Source organism: Corvus moneduloides, chromosome 3 (genome assembly GCF_009650955.1).
Source record: "Corvus moneduloides isolate bCorMon1 chromosome 3, bCorMon1.pri, whole genome shotgun sequence".
NCBI classification, from domain to species: Eukaryota; Metazoa; Chordata; class Aves; order Passeriformes; family Corvidae; genus Corvus; species Corvus moneduloides.
The window spans coordinates 7445021-7464395 of NC_045478.1; the positions used below are offsets into that span (position 1 = coordinate 7445021).

The 19375-nt window shown below is 42.0% G+C and overlaps 1 protein-coding gene across 2 annotated transcripts in view; it reads left to right on the forward strand.

The window, feature by feature from the left end:
• The first annotated feature begins 7799 nt into the window (after positions 1-7799).
• ATAD2B (ATPase family AAA domain containing 2B) overlaps positions 7800-19375 on the forward strand; it is a 75938-nt gene continuing 64362 nt past the window's right edge. Inside the window, exon 1 of one of the 2 annotated variants that reach the window (XM_032104035.1) lies at positions 7800-8177. In XM_032104035.1, the coding sequence (XP_031959926.1) occupies positions 8022-8177 (156 nt within the window). In that variant the 5' untranslated portion in view covers positions 7800-8021. The remainder of the gene's footprint in view (positions 8178-19375) is intronic. The other variant, XM_032104034.1, reaches the window with a different exon arrangement.

The following is a 19375-nucleotide window of genomic DNA, read 5'->3' on the forward strand; positions in this document are numbered from 1 at the left end:
GAGGGGTGTCCGTAGGGATTCGCACCCGCTGTGCGGGGGGGGGAAACGCGGCTTCCCCGGGGGCTGCGCTGCCCTACTCTGCCCTGCCCTATCCTCCGGGGAGAGGCGAGGGCTGGGGGTGTTTGTGGCCCGACGCGGCTCGCCTGAACAAGCCGGACCGCCGCACCGCTGCGGCGGTGCCCGGGCAAGACCTGGTGCGGCACAGCAGAGATAAACATCCCTGCCCGACCTGGGAGAGACTGCGAAGGCAGCTCTGTCCCGACTGCGGAACAAAGGACGCGGTCTGTGTGTCTGTCTGTCTGTCAAACCGCGGCATCCACAACAGTGGGGAATGGTCCCGGTGTCTGGGCACCCACCCGGCCCTGGAGTAGCCCCGCGTCCCCGGCAGGAGCAGCCGCACTCTGAGCCCTTTGGAGAGTGGGAATGGCTCCTTGTGCGGCGAGCGCTAATTACGGGCGAGTGTTGACATTTGTGAAAAGGAGCTCAGCCGAGGCCTCGCATCGAGGACAAAAGAGCGGCTCGGAGCCTGGGAAGCAGAGCTCCTGAGAGTGAATTAGCCGGGAAAATGGGATGGGATCCGCGGGGGAAGGAAAAAAGGATTGAGCCGAGTTCCCTGCGCTGTGTTGGGCCTTGGAGAAGCCGCTCTGCGGGACGAGGAGGTCCCGTGGTGCCAGGAGCTATCCAAGTATCCAAGGCCAACAGCGCGAAGAAGCTGCCAGCCCCTGGTAACACACGGAGCAGAGTGAACACATCCCTTGCACCTGCGGGCTGTTTAATAAGGGTTGGGGGTTTTCTCCCCCCAATAATTAGCGATGCACTGTAAAACACTTGGAACTAACCTAAACTGAACAGCCACAACTAGCTAATTCACACTAATTAATGGGAAATCCACTGCGAATTTACAACTGCGATCAAAGGTAATTCTAAAAGCAGAGGTAATACTTCACTGAGTGTCATCTTCACGTGGGACACGTTTCTGCAATCCCTTAATTGCAACAATTAAAATCACATTGTTCAGAAATATTAAAATAAGATGCTTAGTCTCAAAGTTCCGTGATGGGTGAGTAACAGAAGTAAAATCTGACATTTGACAGCTATAATTTCTTTCTCTTTATAATGTACGTCACAATGCATTGAACCTTTTGAAGGCAGTTTGGATTAATCGTTAAGTTTTAACTAGATGAGATCTAATTAGAGCTCCTACTTATGAATCTTCAGGGAAGATAGTAAATTTGCCTTTTGTTTTGGTTAACATACATGGAGTCTTAAATTTCAAAACATGGATTCCTGAGATTCTATTCTCCCTGGTTTTGTTTAATGTTTAAAATACTTTGACATTTTCGAATAGAATGCACTTGTTTGTTACAAGTGTTACTGATTCTGTTAAACAAGTTCTATATATTTAGAACTTAAATCATGGATATAATTACACTGTTGAAAAGTTCAAAGAATTTACAAAACCCTAGCTAAAACATCAGAAGGTTGTTTTGCAGTGCTGGACTGTTTTAAGTTTTCTTTCAATATTTTAAGTACACCGTTTCATTAAACACACAAGTTCGGTAATATGCTTAGCCCTTCCCTGGGAGCCCTTTCTGCAACAATTTGACAGACCCAAAGGTAAGCATAGAAGGAGGCGAGGTTGGACTTACCTGGTGTAATGGTGCAGGCGTCCTGGCTGCAATCACATATTGATTTAGAATATTAAGTCTCTTACTGGAAATCAGAGTACAGCTGGAGACATGCTGACCTACTACAACAGGAATCAGTGTCCTAGAGAATTCAGTGGTTTCTTGAAAGCTCTTCTAAGTAGTGCTGTCATCGCTCAGGAGTCAAACTGTTGACAAAGCATAGGAGTAACAAAAACCTTAAGAAAGATCTGCAAATCTTGTGTAATGTAAAAAATATTTTCTTTAAAGCTGGAAATTTTCAAGTTAGAGTGTTGTTTCAATCAAGACATCACTAAAATTCTTTTAGACTCTGTGCATTTCATACAGCTTATTCTCTGGCAGTACACTAGATGAACAGAAGCAAATGGTCCTTTTCTTACCGTGTGGTGAATAGAAGAAAACAGCCCAGACTGTGTCTGCTGAAAAACCTCTAGCAGAGTATTCATGAGATAAATACGACCATCTCCATGCCCCTTTGTCAGGGGAGATCAGATGCATTGGCATGGAAGATAGCGACAACCCCCAAACTTGTTTTATAATGTAGGAGTGAATCTCAGTGTTGACAGAGTAAAGCAGGGTTTTAGCTGTCACCGCCAGTCCTGTCAAGGTCACAGAAGAACCAGCACACACAGGGTATCTAAAAACAACCAGAAAATTAATTTTGAAGGGATATTTTTAAACCTTATATTTAACAAGGTTAGCCTATGCCAGAGGACACTGTCAGCTACCTATAATTAAACATCAGCTGTATTGATTGACCTTAACTTGAGAGAGGAGTTGTTGTTGCCTGAAGCCTTTTGTAAGTGTGTGTACACAGAGCAAGAACAGACTGTGAGGGAGCTGGGACTGCAAAATAAATAGGAGAACAGGGTCTGGTTATCCTGTAAATGGCAATTCCACTGATTAAGACAGCACGTTCCTCTGCATAGGAGGAATGGTCCTTGAAGGAATGTTAAACCTTCTAGGCTGCCACACAGGGGGGAGTAGCTTAAGGAACTGATTCTAGGAAGTCAGCTGTGCACTGGAAAAGCAAGTCGTTGTTTCATGGGTGAATCAGCATTCACTAAAAGGCTATTATCCCCATGCATTGCAAGGAGTATCCACACATTGCTGGACTCTTGGACTGTAAGTACACAAGAAAATTGAATATAGCTTCAATTTTAAAATTAGCATGAAATGCATAATCCCATGAAAAAGTCAAGGCAGCCTGAGCAACTGTTTGTACCAGATAACACACATTTGAAAATAACATATCGGGAAAAGACACTTTCAAGTGAAACTACAATGATGACATGGTAGTGTATTTTATGAGCTCATTCTTGGATCTGTAACAAGAAAACACACTTTGAAAGCTAAGATTGTGTGTGAGGACTAGGAAGATTTATGAACCAATAATGTTTTTGACGGACTTGCCATGTGATCCTAATCAAGCCATTATGCATTTGTATGGTGCTGAAGCTTATCTACACATGTGTTCATAAATGCCTATTTTTATTGTGAACATTTTAGGACAGAGTCTGGTTTTTACTACAAAGCTATTCATCACCCAGCATAGTAACAGGCTGGTGGTGCTACTTTCATATGATTAATGATCATAAGCACCAAAGTGAGATGATTTGCCACTTTTGTCCAAGATGGAAGTAATTTACAGCCTGAATGATAGTGAAAAACAGACCCTGCAGATGCCTGGCTGCAATATCATCAGCCTGTGAATTTCACACAATTATTATTATTAGAAAAACTATCTACTGTGACCTTAGCTCAACAGGGAAAATGTTATGGAAGCTAATGGCCACATGTGATGGGAGGATAACTTTGAAATATTAGGAGGTAAGTTTTACCACTCCCTTTTAATGTTATCTAAGAAACCTGTTTTCTGATCCTGCTTCAAGTTGCACTGATGTTATCTAGTGTGGAAATCAATCTTCAGATAGGTGTGCTGATAATGGGGCTGGACATTAACTATTTAATTCGAAATCATAACTGTTATCCATTTTTAAATGACAATGGTAGTCTTCAAATAATGAGCCTTCTTTAATAACATAGCAAAATGCCTGCAATGTGGAGTGATTTTATCATGTTCTGTGTTCCAGTTCAAGGTAGTACCAATCCTGATTACTGGACAGTGCTTGTTTGAAGTTTCCAAACTTATATCCCATAGGCATATCTTCATAATGGACAGTTCTCAAAGGAATAACCACACAATCTTAATTTCCTAACATCCCCCGCAGGAAAAGGCTTAGGGTGGGTTTACAAAAGCAAGATCTCTTGTGAATCTTTTTTTATTTCAAATTCAACTGAAACCAGGAGGAGTTGACAGCATGATTGAGAGGTGCACATATGAGCTTATAAATAGAGGCCTGAAAAGATGATTTGATTTCCATTCTTTGGAATGTTACTGCTATTCAGAGATATTGCAAAGTAATCTCTGGTAAATTACCCATGATTGAAGCAAATAGTAACTCACTGAATAGAGCCCTCTGGTCCTTACTAGGAAGAAACTCTCTGCAAAAGTTCTGAATAAGGGATGAAGGACTTTTTCTTTTGTTGTAACCCATTCCTGATTTCCTGGTAAAATAGGAACATGTGAAAACAAAATCTTCCATCTCCAAATATTTCTTGTGTCATTAAATACCATTCACGTAGCAAACAAGGCTTTTCATCCTTGGTAATTTTTAAATGTCTTTTTACATCATGATGTCCCAATATTACTTCATTCCCCAACTCTTTTTTAGTGGAAAGGGACTCTTTTGCTCAAGTAATTTTTCATATTTTTCCAATTTCCCAGAGGTGTACCTGCCTCAGCAGATGGTATGGCTTCTTCTTAATACATTTTTCAGATACCTTAATCTCTTTTCTGAACAACTGGAGATAAAAGGACATTGAACGCTGCTGTAAGCTTCAGCATTCATTATAAACTGGTTCCATTTGAAATATGGTCCTTCCCAATGGATTTATTTGTAGAAGCATTTAGACATCTGTCTGTAAGACCAAACTACAAATCTTGAAACTAAATCTTACTGGGAATGAGCTCTACATTTTTTTTTAATATAATACTTACTGGAATGTGGCTTCAGGCCTTCTCCCCTTAACTTTTTCATTGTCTTTCACTACTCCGAGTTCTTACTTTTTTTCCCCAAACATTTTCTGCATGTAGAGTGCTGAAGGGAGTCTAAATAGGTTTTTAATGCTGTTCTGTCTTCATATGACACTTGAACCAACAACAGATACAGAAAATGGGAACAAGTAAATTCTTGGATTAGTGAAATTACTCTAAATCCCTCTCTACAGTAATTCATCTTTCATTGTAAAACTACATTTAAATCTCTGTGTGTGATACAAAATATTAATCCTACGTTAACATGTTCTCTGCATTAAAAAAAACCCAAAAAACATCCAATCAAAGCTACCAAGCAAACCTTGTAACTTATGATTGATTTTTATATATTGTCAGTGCTAAAACTGGTGATGAAGCTGAGATGGAAGCTATAAAGCCATAAGCTATTTGAGTCAAAATAACCAGCCACACCTTCTAAGAGGAATAAGACAACCAAGAAACCTGTAAATAAAACCATCTGTGAAAAACAACACAGGGAGTAAACATCCAAAATGAAGCATGTCTTTCTGTGTTTCCTACCATGCTAACATAACGAGAATGAAGCACTACAAATGTTCAAAGCAGAGATCAGGGATTTTGAGCTACATCAATCTCTCTACAGTAGTCCCTCTGGCGTCATAAAGAGTGCTCTCTGCGTGTGGCTCACAGGAATGAGATCAGAACACTAAAAAAAAAAACCAAAACAAAAAAAGAACACAATTGTGCTATAACTATCTAGCAAATATAAAATAAATAGCTTTTGAGTTGGAGAGTTTCTGTTATTTCAAGCAGATCTGGACAGGGACCCAGGAAAACCAAATTGCTTGCATCTTGACTAAGTTTATTTTAGTTTTTAAAAGTCATCAGTGTATATGAGAGGAGGAGTGCTGGTTTGAATCAGGCATGTTGCAAGCAGATGTTATGCAAGCTTCCCCAAACAGCCCTGCCAATGACTGCAATCCTGAGTTATGACATTCACTGTAACTGCTGCAGCCTGGGCTCTTTTTTGGGCCACTCATCTGTTGGTTTTCCCAAAATGGGGGATATTTTTGTGATGAGTACAACAACTTGAAGATCAACATACTGTTCATTTTCAGACCAACAGAATTCGAAAACCATGTCTGAGTTTCATGGCCTATCAGTACTACAGGACAGAAATGTTAAAGTACATTATTTGTCATTATATTTATATGAAGTGATACTGTTACTGAACATATCTCCTGGTGTTTGGTAAGGGACAGTCTCTTGCAGTTTCCTTCTATTCCTACTTTTGAAGGCTAAAAGGATGTGATTTCCAAATACCATTCTCAAACTCCCTTGTCGGTTTTAAATTAAAATACTCCTTAAGCCTACAAGTGTATGAAATGACTACATCCTTTCATAACCTTTAAGCAAATAAATGAAGAAAAAAATGATATGAAACCTATCAAGACCAATCTCATGGAGCAGAACTACTCTGCTTTTCAAAGACACTGCAGATTCTGGGACAGGAGATGAAGTACTGTTGCTAATACAGATTACAAACTCTAAATAGAGAATGTGAGATGAGACATTATAGTTCCTACCCTGAAATGCACTCTATTTTGTAGTATCTCATAAAACTAAAAATTTGCTGCTATTCACAGTAAGATTTTTTTTTTTGCTTGGATATTTAAAAAGCTGATTTTCTTATTATATATCCTGATGTCAGTGTTGCGTATTTTCTATTTTTAAGTACACATTCTCCCATACTTTTACAGACTGTAATTTTGAAAAGAAAGATGTGGGATGTATGAAAGATGTATGCAGGTAAAACAGAATAGTAGTTTTTAAATTAATTGTTCTTTACTAAAACATTATCGTGCTTTCCATCCTTAAACAATAAAAGTACTTTGATAAGGCTTGCTTGAGCCTAACAGTCAGAACCACGTGCTCAGTAATTTCATGATATTCTTTTTGGTTAAAGAAGTAAGAAGCACTGAAATGACTTGCCCAGCAGTGCCAAACCAGTCAGTGTGAAAATTAAGAGGTTGAGACTCTGTCACCTACAACTGTGTGCTTGTGTTTCTCAGCTACGTTTCTTTCACAAAGCTTTTGTTTCGGGGCTTACGTGCAGGCACTGCGGTAAGTTCTGTATAGGGCAACAAGTGGTGAGAGAATGATTCTTGTATCGGCGAGAAGGTACTGCGTTCGTGAATAGGCTGAAGGGTTATAGTTTGTGAATAATCTGAAAAACATTTAGGCATCCGGTGTAGGGTAATGCGTTGTATTCTTCGCCCATCTGAAATGCATGTGTGATAAGGAGGAAGGTGGGGAGAAAGGAGCTTTCCGAGCACCGCACAACGAACATCAAGCGCAGCAACGCTGAAGCAAAACACAGGAGACGCTGCCGGTGACTAGCGCGATGGGAGAAGCAAGGGCGCACTCCCGATAGCCTGGGAGAGCAAAGGGATTTCTTAATATTGAGGCTCATCAGACCGTGAAAAGTTTTCCACAGGAAATTATGGAGATCTCATCCTTGGGAGAGCTGTTCGCCCAAGCTGTCCTGTCAGCTCCTGGCACGACCCTCCCTGAGCGAGCAGAGCCTGCGGCTCCAGCCTCCAGGGACCGGGGATTGAGCCCCTTCCCGGGTACCAGCTCTGCCCTTCACCCCCCGCGGCCCCGGGCAGCCGCTCCCCCTGCCCTTGAACTCCCCAGCCCTCGGCTCAGCCCTCAGGGGGCGGCGGCGGCTCTCCCGCCCCGCGGGGTCACGCCGGGCCAGGCCCGGCCGGTGGCTCGCCAGGCTCTGGCCAGGCCGCGGCGGGGCCCTGGGGCTGTGTGGGCGCTCGGTCCCCGCCGCGGAGCCGGAGCCGCTCCCGGGGGACCCGCGGCCGCTGCCGCCTCCCCCGGGCCGAGCCGGGCCGGGCCCATAGAGCGCGCGGCGCCGGGATAGAACGGCCGCGCCGGGGCCGCAGCGCCCCCCGGCGGCGGCTGGCGGGGGCGGCGCGGAGCGGGCAGAGAAAGGGAGCAGGGACAGTAATGGCGGCCAGTTAGAGCCGGGCTGAGCCCGAGAGGCGGCGGCGACAGCGGCGGGAGGAGCCGGCGCGGCTCCGACTGCGCCTCTGCCCGGCGGAGCGGCTTCCCCGGAGGGCTTTTCTTCCTTCCTCCCTCCTCCCCCCTTTCCCCCTCTCCCTCCCCTTCCCCTCCCTGCCCGAGCCCCCGCCTGTCCGCCCTCCCTCCCTCCTCCCTCCGCGCCGGCGGCGGCGGCGGCGCCCCCCGTGTCCCCCCTCGCCGGGGCCATGGTGAACACCAGGAAGAGCTCTCTGCGCCCCCTGGGCAAAGCGGCGGCCGCGGCGGCCGGGGCCGGCAGCCATTTCATCTCGTCCCGCACCCGGTCTTCTAAGAGGGGCACCAAGGCAGATGCGGCCGGGCTGGAGGAGGCGGCGGCAGCGCGGGTGAGGACCGCGGGATCCGCGGGGGACCGGGATGGAGGGAGGCGGCGAGGCCGGGGAGTCGCTGGGGACAGCGCTGTTGGTGCCGGGGGGGGCGGCCGCGGGCACGGGAGCCGGCGGGGGGCGGGTGCCGAGACGGCTGTCGGAGGGACGGCGGGGCCGACGGGCAGCCCGTGGCGAGGAGGCACCGCGGAGCCGGCGGGGACGCGGGGGGCGGCTGCGGAGAGCCGCAGTCCCTGCGGGGCCAGCGCCGGGGCGGCGGGGGCCGCTGACAGGGGCGGGGGCGGCGGGGACACGGGCGGCGGAGTGGCCGCGGTGCCGGTGCCCGGCGGGGTCGGCGGCGGGCGGGGGTCCGGAGGGGTCCGGCGGCGCGGGGCTCCCCCTGCGGCCGCGCCCGGCGCTGCCGCCGCTAGACAAAAGTTGGGAGCTGCGCCCGCAGCAACTTCGCAATAAACCTCGGCCGGGTTTGGTTTGTGTGTATGTGTGTGTTTGTTGTTTTTTTTTTTTTTTTTCCCTTTTCCCTAAATGACCTCCATTTGGCTGGCGGCTGCTACGGGAGGAAGCTGGTGTTCGGGAAAGCTCCCCGGCCCGTTTTTGTGGCACGGAGGGTATGATTTTTACCATCAAGTTTAAGTTGAATGCTTTCCCAGCCGAACTCTCTGTGGTAGCTTTGGTTAGACGGGCTAACGGCAAGTGAAATTCTACAGCCCGATTTGGGGAATTACCATTTGGTAAACTCTAACCGGAAGAAAGAATTCGGGAGTCTCCTTTCTTCCGTGTCTATAAACAGCTCTGTTGACAAAACGTGCAAATTTTTGTTTTTAATTATCGAAGAATCACAGAATCAATGAGGCTGGAAAAGACCTCTGAGATCATGGAGTCCAACCTATGACCCAACACCACCTTGTCAACCAGACCATGGCACTGAGTGCCACATCCAGTCTTTCCTTAAATAGCTCCAGGGCGGGTGACTCCACCGCCTCCCTGGGCAGCCCGTTCCCAATGTTTAATGATCCTTTCTGTGAAGAAATTCCTCCCACAGGAGGAATTGTAGGCAGGACTTTTTCTTCGGTTGATGCAACTTCGTGTATTGCTTTAAAGGTTTAGACTAGTATTTATAGCTGCCTGCTCTGCGTGTGTATTATAAAAACAATATAAATATGGAAGTGAAATTGGGGGGTCCGAGTGTTTGGCAGTCCTGCACTGACTGACCGCGTCCCTGCCCTGAAAAGGAGGAAGTTAATCAGCCGAGTAGAAAAACAGCAGCAGCAGCAGCCAGAGGCAGATCAGAAGGATGACACCTGGAATTCTCAGAAAACCTTTTACCCCATCCATTTGGTCTAAAATACTAAACCAAATACAAATCACTTATGAGATATCCTATACCTTCTATGCTTCTCTTTCAGTCCTTTCATACTTCACCGTTTTTCCCTTCCCCCATATTTTCCTTGTTCCCTATCTCTTCCTTGTTTAATTTCAGTGGACTCCTGGGGATGCAGCACCATAGCTGTAAAAAGCTGTTCTGCTTGTTCTAGTGTGCAGTTTCTGTTTATTCATATCGTGGGTCTTGTGGTTTGTGAAGCAAAATTTGAAGTAACCCTTACCGGCTTACTTCTCAGGGAGTTTACTGGTGCTAAGAAAACTAGCTTGGGCTTCTTTCCAAGTATTTTTAATTACTGAATGTGGTTTTTTTTTAACTACAAATCACTAAAATGTTTACATTATGTTATTGTCATGGTGTAAGGAAAGGAGATAGTGCAAAATAGTGTAAAATATTGTAAATACTTCCCAGGATATTGCCCACACTTCTAAAAGAGCATTTCTTCTAAAGTTAAATGTAAATTTTGGTGTGTGGGAATGAACTTGTTTCACTTCACAACAAATCTCATGCGTTTGAGGTGGAATTTTTCTTTCCTTTTAAGATGTAATTGCCAAATATGAGCTGAAGTTATCCAAGAACAGTTTTTTTTTCTTATTTCCCCCATCCAGTGTGTTTTATAAAGTATATATATATCTCACTGTATTTTAAAGTTCTTTCTGTATAACTCTTTTTATTCTTTAGATGTAAGAGCTGTCAGCAATACAGTGTCTTTCTGTGCTTCTGAATCTTCTTGAAGTAGTGCCAGAGAAGGATCTCAGTGATTAGGACATGAATAAGTATAGCAGTAAGGAGACAAAGCCTTTGCTTTTGGAAGTGAGTGTTGGGAGACAGATAGTGAGGCTGTGTTCAGAAAGCGTGCTGGGATCATCTTCATGCAGTTGTATGTAATTTTTTTTTTTTTTTGCAGTTGACTTGGAACAGTGTGTCCTTTTAAAATCTTTTGGGTGTCACATCAGGAAACCAGCCTTGCTACCAGCAGTTAATCGGGTTAATAGGCAGCTTGAGTTTGGAGCTCTGGCAGAGATGGGATGCTTCTTGTTTGCAGTGTGTGATTTAATTTTCTTGCATGGAGCTTCTGACCTGGACTTCCTGTGAAATGCTCTTCAGTGGGAGTGCTTGTAGCCAACTTTCAGAATGTGTTTTAAAAGATCATCTGTCTGTTCCTTATTAGCAACAAAAACTGAGTTAATAACCTAATGGCATCCTGTAAGATGCTGAGTAGACCAAATGAGGGGATAGGACTTGCCTTCTACCTCTTCTGTATCTATTTCCTTTCCTTCTTATTTTTTCCTCTTGGCTTTTCCTGATACACTTTTTTGTGTGTGTGTGGTTTTTGGTTTTTTTTTTCATTTGTTTGGGGGTTTTTTTTGCATACATTTATAAGTATAGGCTTAATTCTCTCCCAAGAACTTGAGTTTCTAGTATTCTGCTTCAATATTATGCTGAGTTACATGTGAATGGTGTCCTTTTTTGTTTGATCTGAATCTGGAAGCAACACACATTTTGTGGAAATGGACTGTAGTTGTCTAAATGCCTTTATCATGTTCAGTGTATTCCCTCTGTAGTACTTGCTCAGCTTGGAGAAAGCAATGACATCAGGCTTTGAAAAGTAAACTGGTTTGAATTATTGATTGGCGACCATGCAGTCAGTGATGGAGATGAATACGTGTGTGTCTGTCTGCTGACCAGAAGCCAGATTAAAATGAACAAAATCCCTCACTAAATGGATCAAGGAGCCAAGAAGTTTATTGTCTGAGATGATGTCATAGCAGAGTGCATAGAGAGGGTACAGAGGGGAAAAACTGGGCTTTATTTTCTTCCTGTTTCCAAGACTGACTTACACGCTATTTAGTAGATGTTGAAGCTATGCTTACGTAAATATATATTCTATTGTTATACAAATTATACATATATAAAAATACATTTTTTTTTCTTTTGAGCATTAAAACTTGAGAAGTTTTCTAGCTTTATACTAAAGCTTTCTGAGAAGAAAAACTCATCAAAATCTTCTACAGAGACATAGAATTTTATGGCTTACAGATCCAGTGGACTTTATTCGTACTGTGAAAAAATTTGGGATCCTGTGACCATAAGTGGTTAAATTTGCACTTTGTATCTACTAATGTCTGATGTTTTCAGACACTGAGTTGCGATTGCTGGTAACGCTTCCTTGGCAATTGAAATGATTTTTCTTACACAACAAATCAAAAGTGTTGATCAAGAATTTATTGTGTAATAAACACTCTTAAATCACGTCACTGTGCTAGTTAGACATTTTAGAAATGTATACAAGGTTAGCTTAATTTAATTAGCCAAGAAAGCATTAGCAATGCCTTAAGAGATACTTGAGGGCACGGTGATAATTGTAACACATGATCCTCACTAAAAGCAGTGCTGCCAACATCGTTCAACTTGCGCAGTGCAACCTAGAGCTCTCCATTGTACTTAATTGCTAATGGGAGCGAACAGGGGCTGCAGGAGTGACACCGGGTGCTGGAGTGTGGGAAGGTAGAGAGCTAAGCAGCATTTTTGTGCCCTGTGATGCCCGTGTGTTTCAGTGTCTCTCGCTGTACTTTCTCAGTCTGTAGCAATAGAAATGTTTTCTGATTTCTGGGCGATAATGCAGCTTTTGTAGCATAAACTCGTTGCTACATTTTACTCCTCGAAAAACCTTTAATGGTCAGCTGTCGAAAACATAAAAAACTAACTTTAAAAACTTACTATAATTTCTCTTAAAATACAAGTTTTAAACGTAACCAGTAGAGCTTTCTAAAAATTAAGTTTTCCTTTATGAAAGATGCTAATTAGCATGTTTTCTTCATTGTCTGTGCAAAGTGTCTCATGGTGTTCTGGATGCTCTGGTGTTTAGTATAAAGCTATAGAAAAAGTTAGATTTTCCTCCTTATACTGGAGAAATGACACTTGCCGGCCACCTGCATATAAAGCTCTTCAAGAAAAAAGCTCCTGTCCAATATCTGTGTTTTAAAGAAGTGCATTGCCTTCCTGTTTGAGTTTGCAGTAATATCAGTAAAGGTGCTGATGCTAATGCTTTTACAGTTCTTTGAAATGCATCCTGAAATATAAAGCCTTGTGAAGTTATTCCAAACAATTTAAAGGAAGATTCCCAGGAAAGCTCATCTTTTTGGTGTGCAATAAAATCTCCGGTTCTTTCTGGTTTAGTGGTCTGCTGCTCTTTGGGGACTTAGCAGGGAAAAATCAGTGTTCTAAAATGAGTCGTGCAGGCCATTTCTTGGCTGTGTGGTGTTAATACAGCTGCGAGCAGTGGGAAATGGAGCAATTGTTGGAAGCAATCTTTGTTCAGGGTTCTGTCAAAATACCATACAGTTGGCATTCATGATACTTTTGTGGTTCTGAAAGGCTATCCTGAGTTTGAATTCTTCTTACATATCCTGCCATATCAGTCCGGGCTGCTTTCAGAAGTCAGGACACCTCTGAAGTGTCCATGGTTTGTTCTGGGAGGCAGTGGTGCATCCTGTTAAAAGCTGGCTATCCTTGCTGTCAGGCTGTTCCAGGGCCTTCAAAGGAAGCGATCTAAGGGCTAATCCAGTGAGTGGATAAGACCTCCAAAGAGTACTCAGGAAATGGTGCTGAAGTTTTGTGTGCTGCATTGCTTCCTCTGAATATTGAGCTTGTCCCAAAGTAATACTAATAAAAGCTACTTCTCCATCTACTGTCTCTGTTTGAACTTCAAGCAGAAGGTTTGACCCATGTCTGTGAGACAGCCCATTACAATTTTGCAAGAGTTTCATACAGCTTGGGGTTATGCAAGATAATTAGCTCAGGTAATTATATTCTGATCACCTCCATCCCCCTGCAGTTTCAGTTGCATGTGGTATGGTTTTGCACATCCTGTCCTAAATTGTTGAGTGATTGCTATGCTGTGGAAAAGTTCTAATTCCAATCTAATGATGCTTTGAATGATTTCTCTGTAAAACTATAAAACCTGTCTGGAACCAAAGCTTTCATTGCTGTGAATTTTGTGTGCTGTTTTGTAGCTGTGACTCTTTGAAAGATTACTGATTGTTTATTAGATGTTTTAGCTCTAATGGATTACTTTTTCTGTGGGTAATATCACTCATGAACCCATTTATTGCAAAGGGAGCTGACAATATGTTTTTATCCTTTTTTTTTGTGTACACTTCATGCTTTGCTGGTTTTTCTAAACAATTTTTCAGTCTGACTTCACTCTTGAAATATTGTCTTCATTACCTTTGATGGGATTTTCATGGTTTATTTTAACCATTAATTCTGCTTTAAATTGTTCAAGTGTTGGTTTGCATTTATACTTGCTTGGACTCTTTTTATGAATAAATTCAGTTTCTTTCTGCTTGCTAGTTACTAAAACAGGCAACTTTTCAACCAGTTGTAAGATTAATGTGTAATCTTCTGTAAGCCTTTTCGTTTTGCACTGAGTGTGCGTATGCTGTAATAGCTTCAACTCTGGCTGAATTGGTATGAAGGAGGCGGCTTTAGTTCTCCTATTAGACTTACATAATTTAGAAGCTTCTCCAAGTTCCATGGTTCTTGTAGCCTGTACTGAATTTTGTGGTTTCAGCTTTATGCTTCTAGTAGTGTCTGTTGATGGCCTAACTAATGTAAAGCTGTGATAGAATGTTTGTATCCAGTTGCACTTGGAGCAGATGCTTCGGTTTGGGTGTTTTCATAGTTTGGGAGAGGGGTGTTTTGCTTTTCTCCAGCCTCCAGTCAGTTCCTTCATTTAAAATGGATAAATAGTTGAGCCAAGCTATTTAAATAACCTGAAATGAAGAAGCTGTTCATTTTCTACATGTGGAAGAGATTACTTGCGGTGAAATTTGTTGCCGTGCTTCAGCAATCCCTCATTCCAAATACTTAATAACTATCCTCTGTTATTTCTCTGATTTATCTTTCAGGCTTTGAATTTTGTTTTTATTATGATTTAAATTACAGTAGATTAATCTTAAGATTTCATGTCACAGTTATACACAATTTTAATTTCTTTTTTCTCTTTTGAAAATACTGTCTTCAAGTGCATTTTAGCTAGGGGTGATGAAGTGTTTTTTAATCCCCTTTTTTTATCCACACAGAAGGCCACCTTCCTGTAGCTTCCCTTGCTACAGACACTTCCTTGCTTAGGTTACTTAGCCTATTTCCTGGTCGTGTTCAAACCTTGGGGAACAGTCTGGTCCACGGATTCTCACTCTGTTCTCCTCTTTGCTATCCTCATTCAGATCACTCTGCTTCTTTATTTAGGCTTATAGTAGTGTTGAAGGAGGCCATGTCTTATAAGCTTTGTTTAGGATGTGACTGTTAAGCAGAAACAGAATGGACTTTTGAGGACTGAAAGTAGGAAAAAACATTTGAATGCTTTCGTTTTTTCCACATCAGAGTTGTAATCATTCTTGATTCTCAATCCATTACATAAATATAATTTGTGCTTTAAAAGTCTTTGTTAACAGGGTCTAAAAACTCATAGAAATGGTTAACGTAGTTCTGACTAAAAATGTGTTGCTTTTAGTATTCCTTCTGTGTTAAACAAGGAGGATCAGTGGTTTTAAAAACTTACCTTAAATGAATCTACTAGAAAAATGTCTAAGTGAGGTGTGGACCCCATACAGCAAGTAGAGAACTCTTCTCAGTGGACTTGTTCTTCTGCAGGTGTGTGATTTCACATGTGCTGTGAGCTCTGGCTGTGAACTCTGCAGTTGTGAAAACAACAGACTCGCCAGTATTAATGCTTGCCAGGCCATTTGATCAGCTGGATCAGGATCACGTTACTGGTCCAGCTGAAAATAATCCTCTTCTCCACATCCTCTGGCTTCACCTTGCCTCCCCTCCATCCTTCTGATTTGATTATCAGCTGAAATTTCACAGTGTCACCCTAATTTTGGTGAAGGCACAGAGGAGAAGAGTGCTTGTGGTAGAAATGCTTGGAGTGGGCTGCTGATGATGGGAGGATAAACCTCAGCTCACTATTTATGGCCTCTGTCACAGTTTGGCAGAGGCTGCACTGTAGGTCACTCTCCCTTTCATTCATGAACCAAGTAACCTGTAGATTGCAAGAGTTTTTTGTGTGTCACAGTGAAGCTGTTGACAGGCACTCCCTCAGTGTGGATACAAACAGGTGTCTTTTTCTATAACAGACAGAGGGAATGGTTGCAGGTGTGAAAATCCCCAATTAACAGTGCTCATATTTTTAACTTGTAAACTTTTAACTTTTCTCAAAAGCTTTCTCATTTATTAAATAACCTGAATTCTAGGGTTGAAGAGTTCCAGGAAGTAAAATGGAAATCAGTTGAAATAAAAAAGCAGATCTTCCAGTGCAAGAAATATGTTTGGCTTTTTATTTTATCTGAACGAGTGGGGAAGAATTTATTCTTCTGAAAAAATCTAGATGATGGTATTCTTTGTGTTCTTAATGGCTATTATTGACATTAGCATTGTTCACTGAAAAAAAATACAGAAGCTGAATGTTAAAGTAATTCAGATCGTTCTGCAGTTGAGGCATTCTTTACTATCATTACCACTAATGAAATACATCGTTAATAGTTGTTTATTCCAAGATCATCAAGCACTTAAGCATGAATATTATTTTTCCTTAACACCTGTGGAGAGCCAATGTCTGATAAACGACTGTGTGCAAACAAGTGGAAATTAGAGAACTGCAACCAGGAGATGCGTTCTTTTAAGCTGATGTTGTCTTTTTTCAAGCTGTCAGCAAGGTTAACATATCAAGGTCTTCATGAAACTTGGAGTTCTCACTAAGGTAGTTAATGTGCTCTAATCCCAATACATTTATTTCTCAGTTTCTTGTCAGTTGGGCAGAATCATAGAATGGTTTGGATTGGAAGGGATGTTGAAGATCATCTTATTCCAGCCCCCTGCCATGGGCACGGACACCTTTCACTAGACCAGGTTGCTTAGAGCCCCATCCAATCTAGCCTTGAAGTAAAAGTGCTCTTACACTGCAGTTTTAGGACACAAAGGTAGATATTCAGCCTGCAGCAATATGTTGTGTACCATCACAAATAGAGTCTGCTGTATTGTGCTCGACCTCAAGTTGAGTCATGTTACCTTCTTTCCTCAGACAAGTGTATCAGGTCTTTCCTCTTCCCACCAAGCAGTCAGTCAGTTCTCCCTTACAAGAGAGGCTGAGGGCATTTGCCAGGAAAATGTGGGTTGGGGTGGGGACGAGAGGAGCTTGTGAGGTTGTTGGTGCTGGAGAGAGTGGTAGTGTGGTGTGTCATCCTGAAATTAGGGCATAGTGTGGATGTGTAAGGCAAGGTGTGGTACCTGGTTTGAGCATGGTCATGAGAGCATTTCAGCTACTGAACATTTGTACCAAGCATAAGGAGAGTTTTACTCTTTTTTTTTTCCCCCACTCTTTTTGGTGAAGAGTGGTGAACTTAAAAAAAAAAAACAAACAAAAAAACCAAAACATGGAAATAGGATTTGAAGGAATTTATTAGATACCAGTCAGATGACATGATGGCAGTCATGAGAAAATTTGTTCATCTAGTAAATAGAATTCGGAACCAAACAAAACTTAAAATATCTCGAACAGATTGTGAAACCTTCTGATTTTTTAAAATTGTTTAGTATGCCTAGCCCAAAAATGCATTCGGAAGGATACCTAAGCTCTTCCCTAACTCTCATCAATAGATCTTAATGCAAATCTTTAATGCTATTAAATTTTTAGGAGTTAATGTTTTAGTCCATATTTTTTACCTTTGCAGAAACTGATACACAAGGGAACAAGTGGCTTATCCAGAATAAGTGGACAGACAGCTAGACAGTGGTTTTGCTGTATTCTGTTGGTGTTTGAAATGTGTTGTAGTGTCAGAGAAACCAAGTTATTTGTTAACTGAATAGTTACATGAAGGCAAAGATGAGACATGAGCTTAACTAATTGGGGTGCTGGGGATACAGTCACATTTTTTTCATTAATAAAAGTTACACTTTGGAAAGACAATTTTATCTTTTTGTACTGTGGGATATAAAAGTTTATTAAATGCACTAAATAGCCTTGAGTATTTTAGATATTTTAATGGACAGCCAATTTCTAGAAGACTAGTCCATTTCAAGAACTTTGAATGAACTGGTAGGAGAAAAGGCAGACCAGATTTTTTTCACATGTATTTTTAAAATAAGAATCCAGATTAATATTCTGGGACATCCAAGAAGATGTGTTGTTAATCACAATATGTATTTTAAATTAGAATATAGAAAGTTAGAAATAACCAGAGGACCTGGATTCAGGTTCTCCAAAGTTAGTAAAAATAAGATTGAGACATGTTTGAAGTCGTTGTCTTTTCATAAAACGAAGTGGAAAAAGTTATGTTTCAGTACCAGAAGCTAGGATTTGACTAAAGTTAGAGGGAGAGGCTTTTGAAAACCTATAGCTGAAACAGATTTTTTTGAAAATGTTTATTTCATTATTATTAAGAGAAAGTAACTTTCAGGGTTTTTCATGCTTGTTTAGTGGGTTAAAAAGAAAAGCTGTTCGTGCATTTCACAAAACGCAGAGAAATAGGATTGGTCAGGTGAAGACTGAATGTCAGTGCATTAATTTCATGTCTTAAACATGGGGAGAGGCCATAGAAAAGAGAAAAAACAATTGCTGCAACATTCAGGAGAGTGTGTTGAAAAGTTGCCTGAGTGAGGAGCTGTATGAGCAGTGGTGCGAGTGTTCAGGGTGTGGCAGACAGTCAGCAGGGTGTGCCCCACAAACTGTATGGCGAGGACAGCAAGTTTGACCATGGTGGATAACTCAGATATTCATGTCTGCATGCCTGTGTCTGAGTATAGACGAACCTGTGGCAAACCAGACAGAGTCTTTTTCAGAAACTGCAAGGTGTGGTTGTGGTTTGAATGTTATATCATCTCTTACTTGAGAACTCTGTGAACTTGTGTTCACATGCTTGCAGATGCCAGTGGTAGAGATGGTTTGTATTCGTCGTCTATGTCCAAGACTACTGGATAGGATTATTTTAGGGTGTTCAGATCAGCAGTATAGTGAAGACTTCTTTGGTTATTCTGTTGGGCAGGAGATTCAGCTTAAAACACAGAAGAAACAAAACCCCGCTACCCTTTCCCCTTCAAGATGCTATAAGTAATCTTTGTATTTTAATTTGGGAATTAATCAAATGTCGTGCTTTAGCCAGCTGGTTCCTGTGATACACCTGAAGGCACCTGTCAGTGAGTACTCCCCCAGTAAGTGTGTTCTTCAGTCCTGCTGAAAGACTGTACTGGTTAGTCACTGTTCTAAGAGGATAAATTGAGAAGGAAAAGGTCAGTTTTATTAATTGATTTCTAGTTTGTGTTTTCCAAAACTTAAGGACTCTACATGTTATAAATAAAGCTCTGTTAGAATCAAATTAGTGTTTTGAAATTTAGGGATGGATAGAGAAGAGACTACAGGTGGTAACATATACCAGGCTATTTGTAGCTTGCTCATAAACGTGTATTATAATAAACAGTTTTTCTGTCTTCTATTCATTCAAAGCAGAGAAAGCATACAGATAAGTATACAGCTATATATATTTTCTTGCTTTATATTCATTTTAGCTTTTGTTTCTAGATTTATCAGTACCATCATTCAAGTGCCTTCAGTGAAGGTGTGTTACTGTCTTGCCTCACTGTCTCTTCCTAAATTGAATGTTAGCTCAACAGCTGATTTGTGGTACTCATTCAGTTGTCACATTCCATTTTACTCTTGAAACCAGAGATAATGAAGACTGTGTTTTGCCAGTCTAGACCATGGATGGTATCCTGTTAATGCCAGTTATTTCCTTATCAGGAAGAGTGCTTTCTGTAAGAG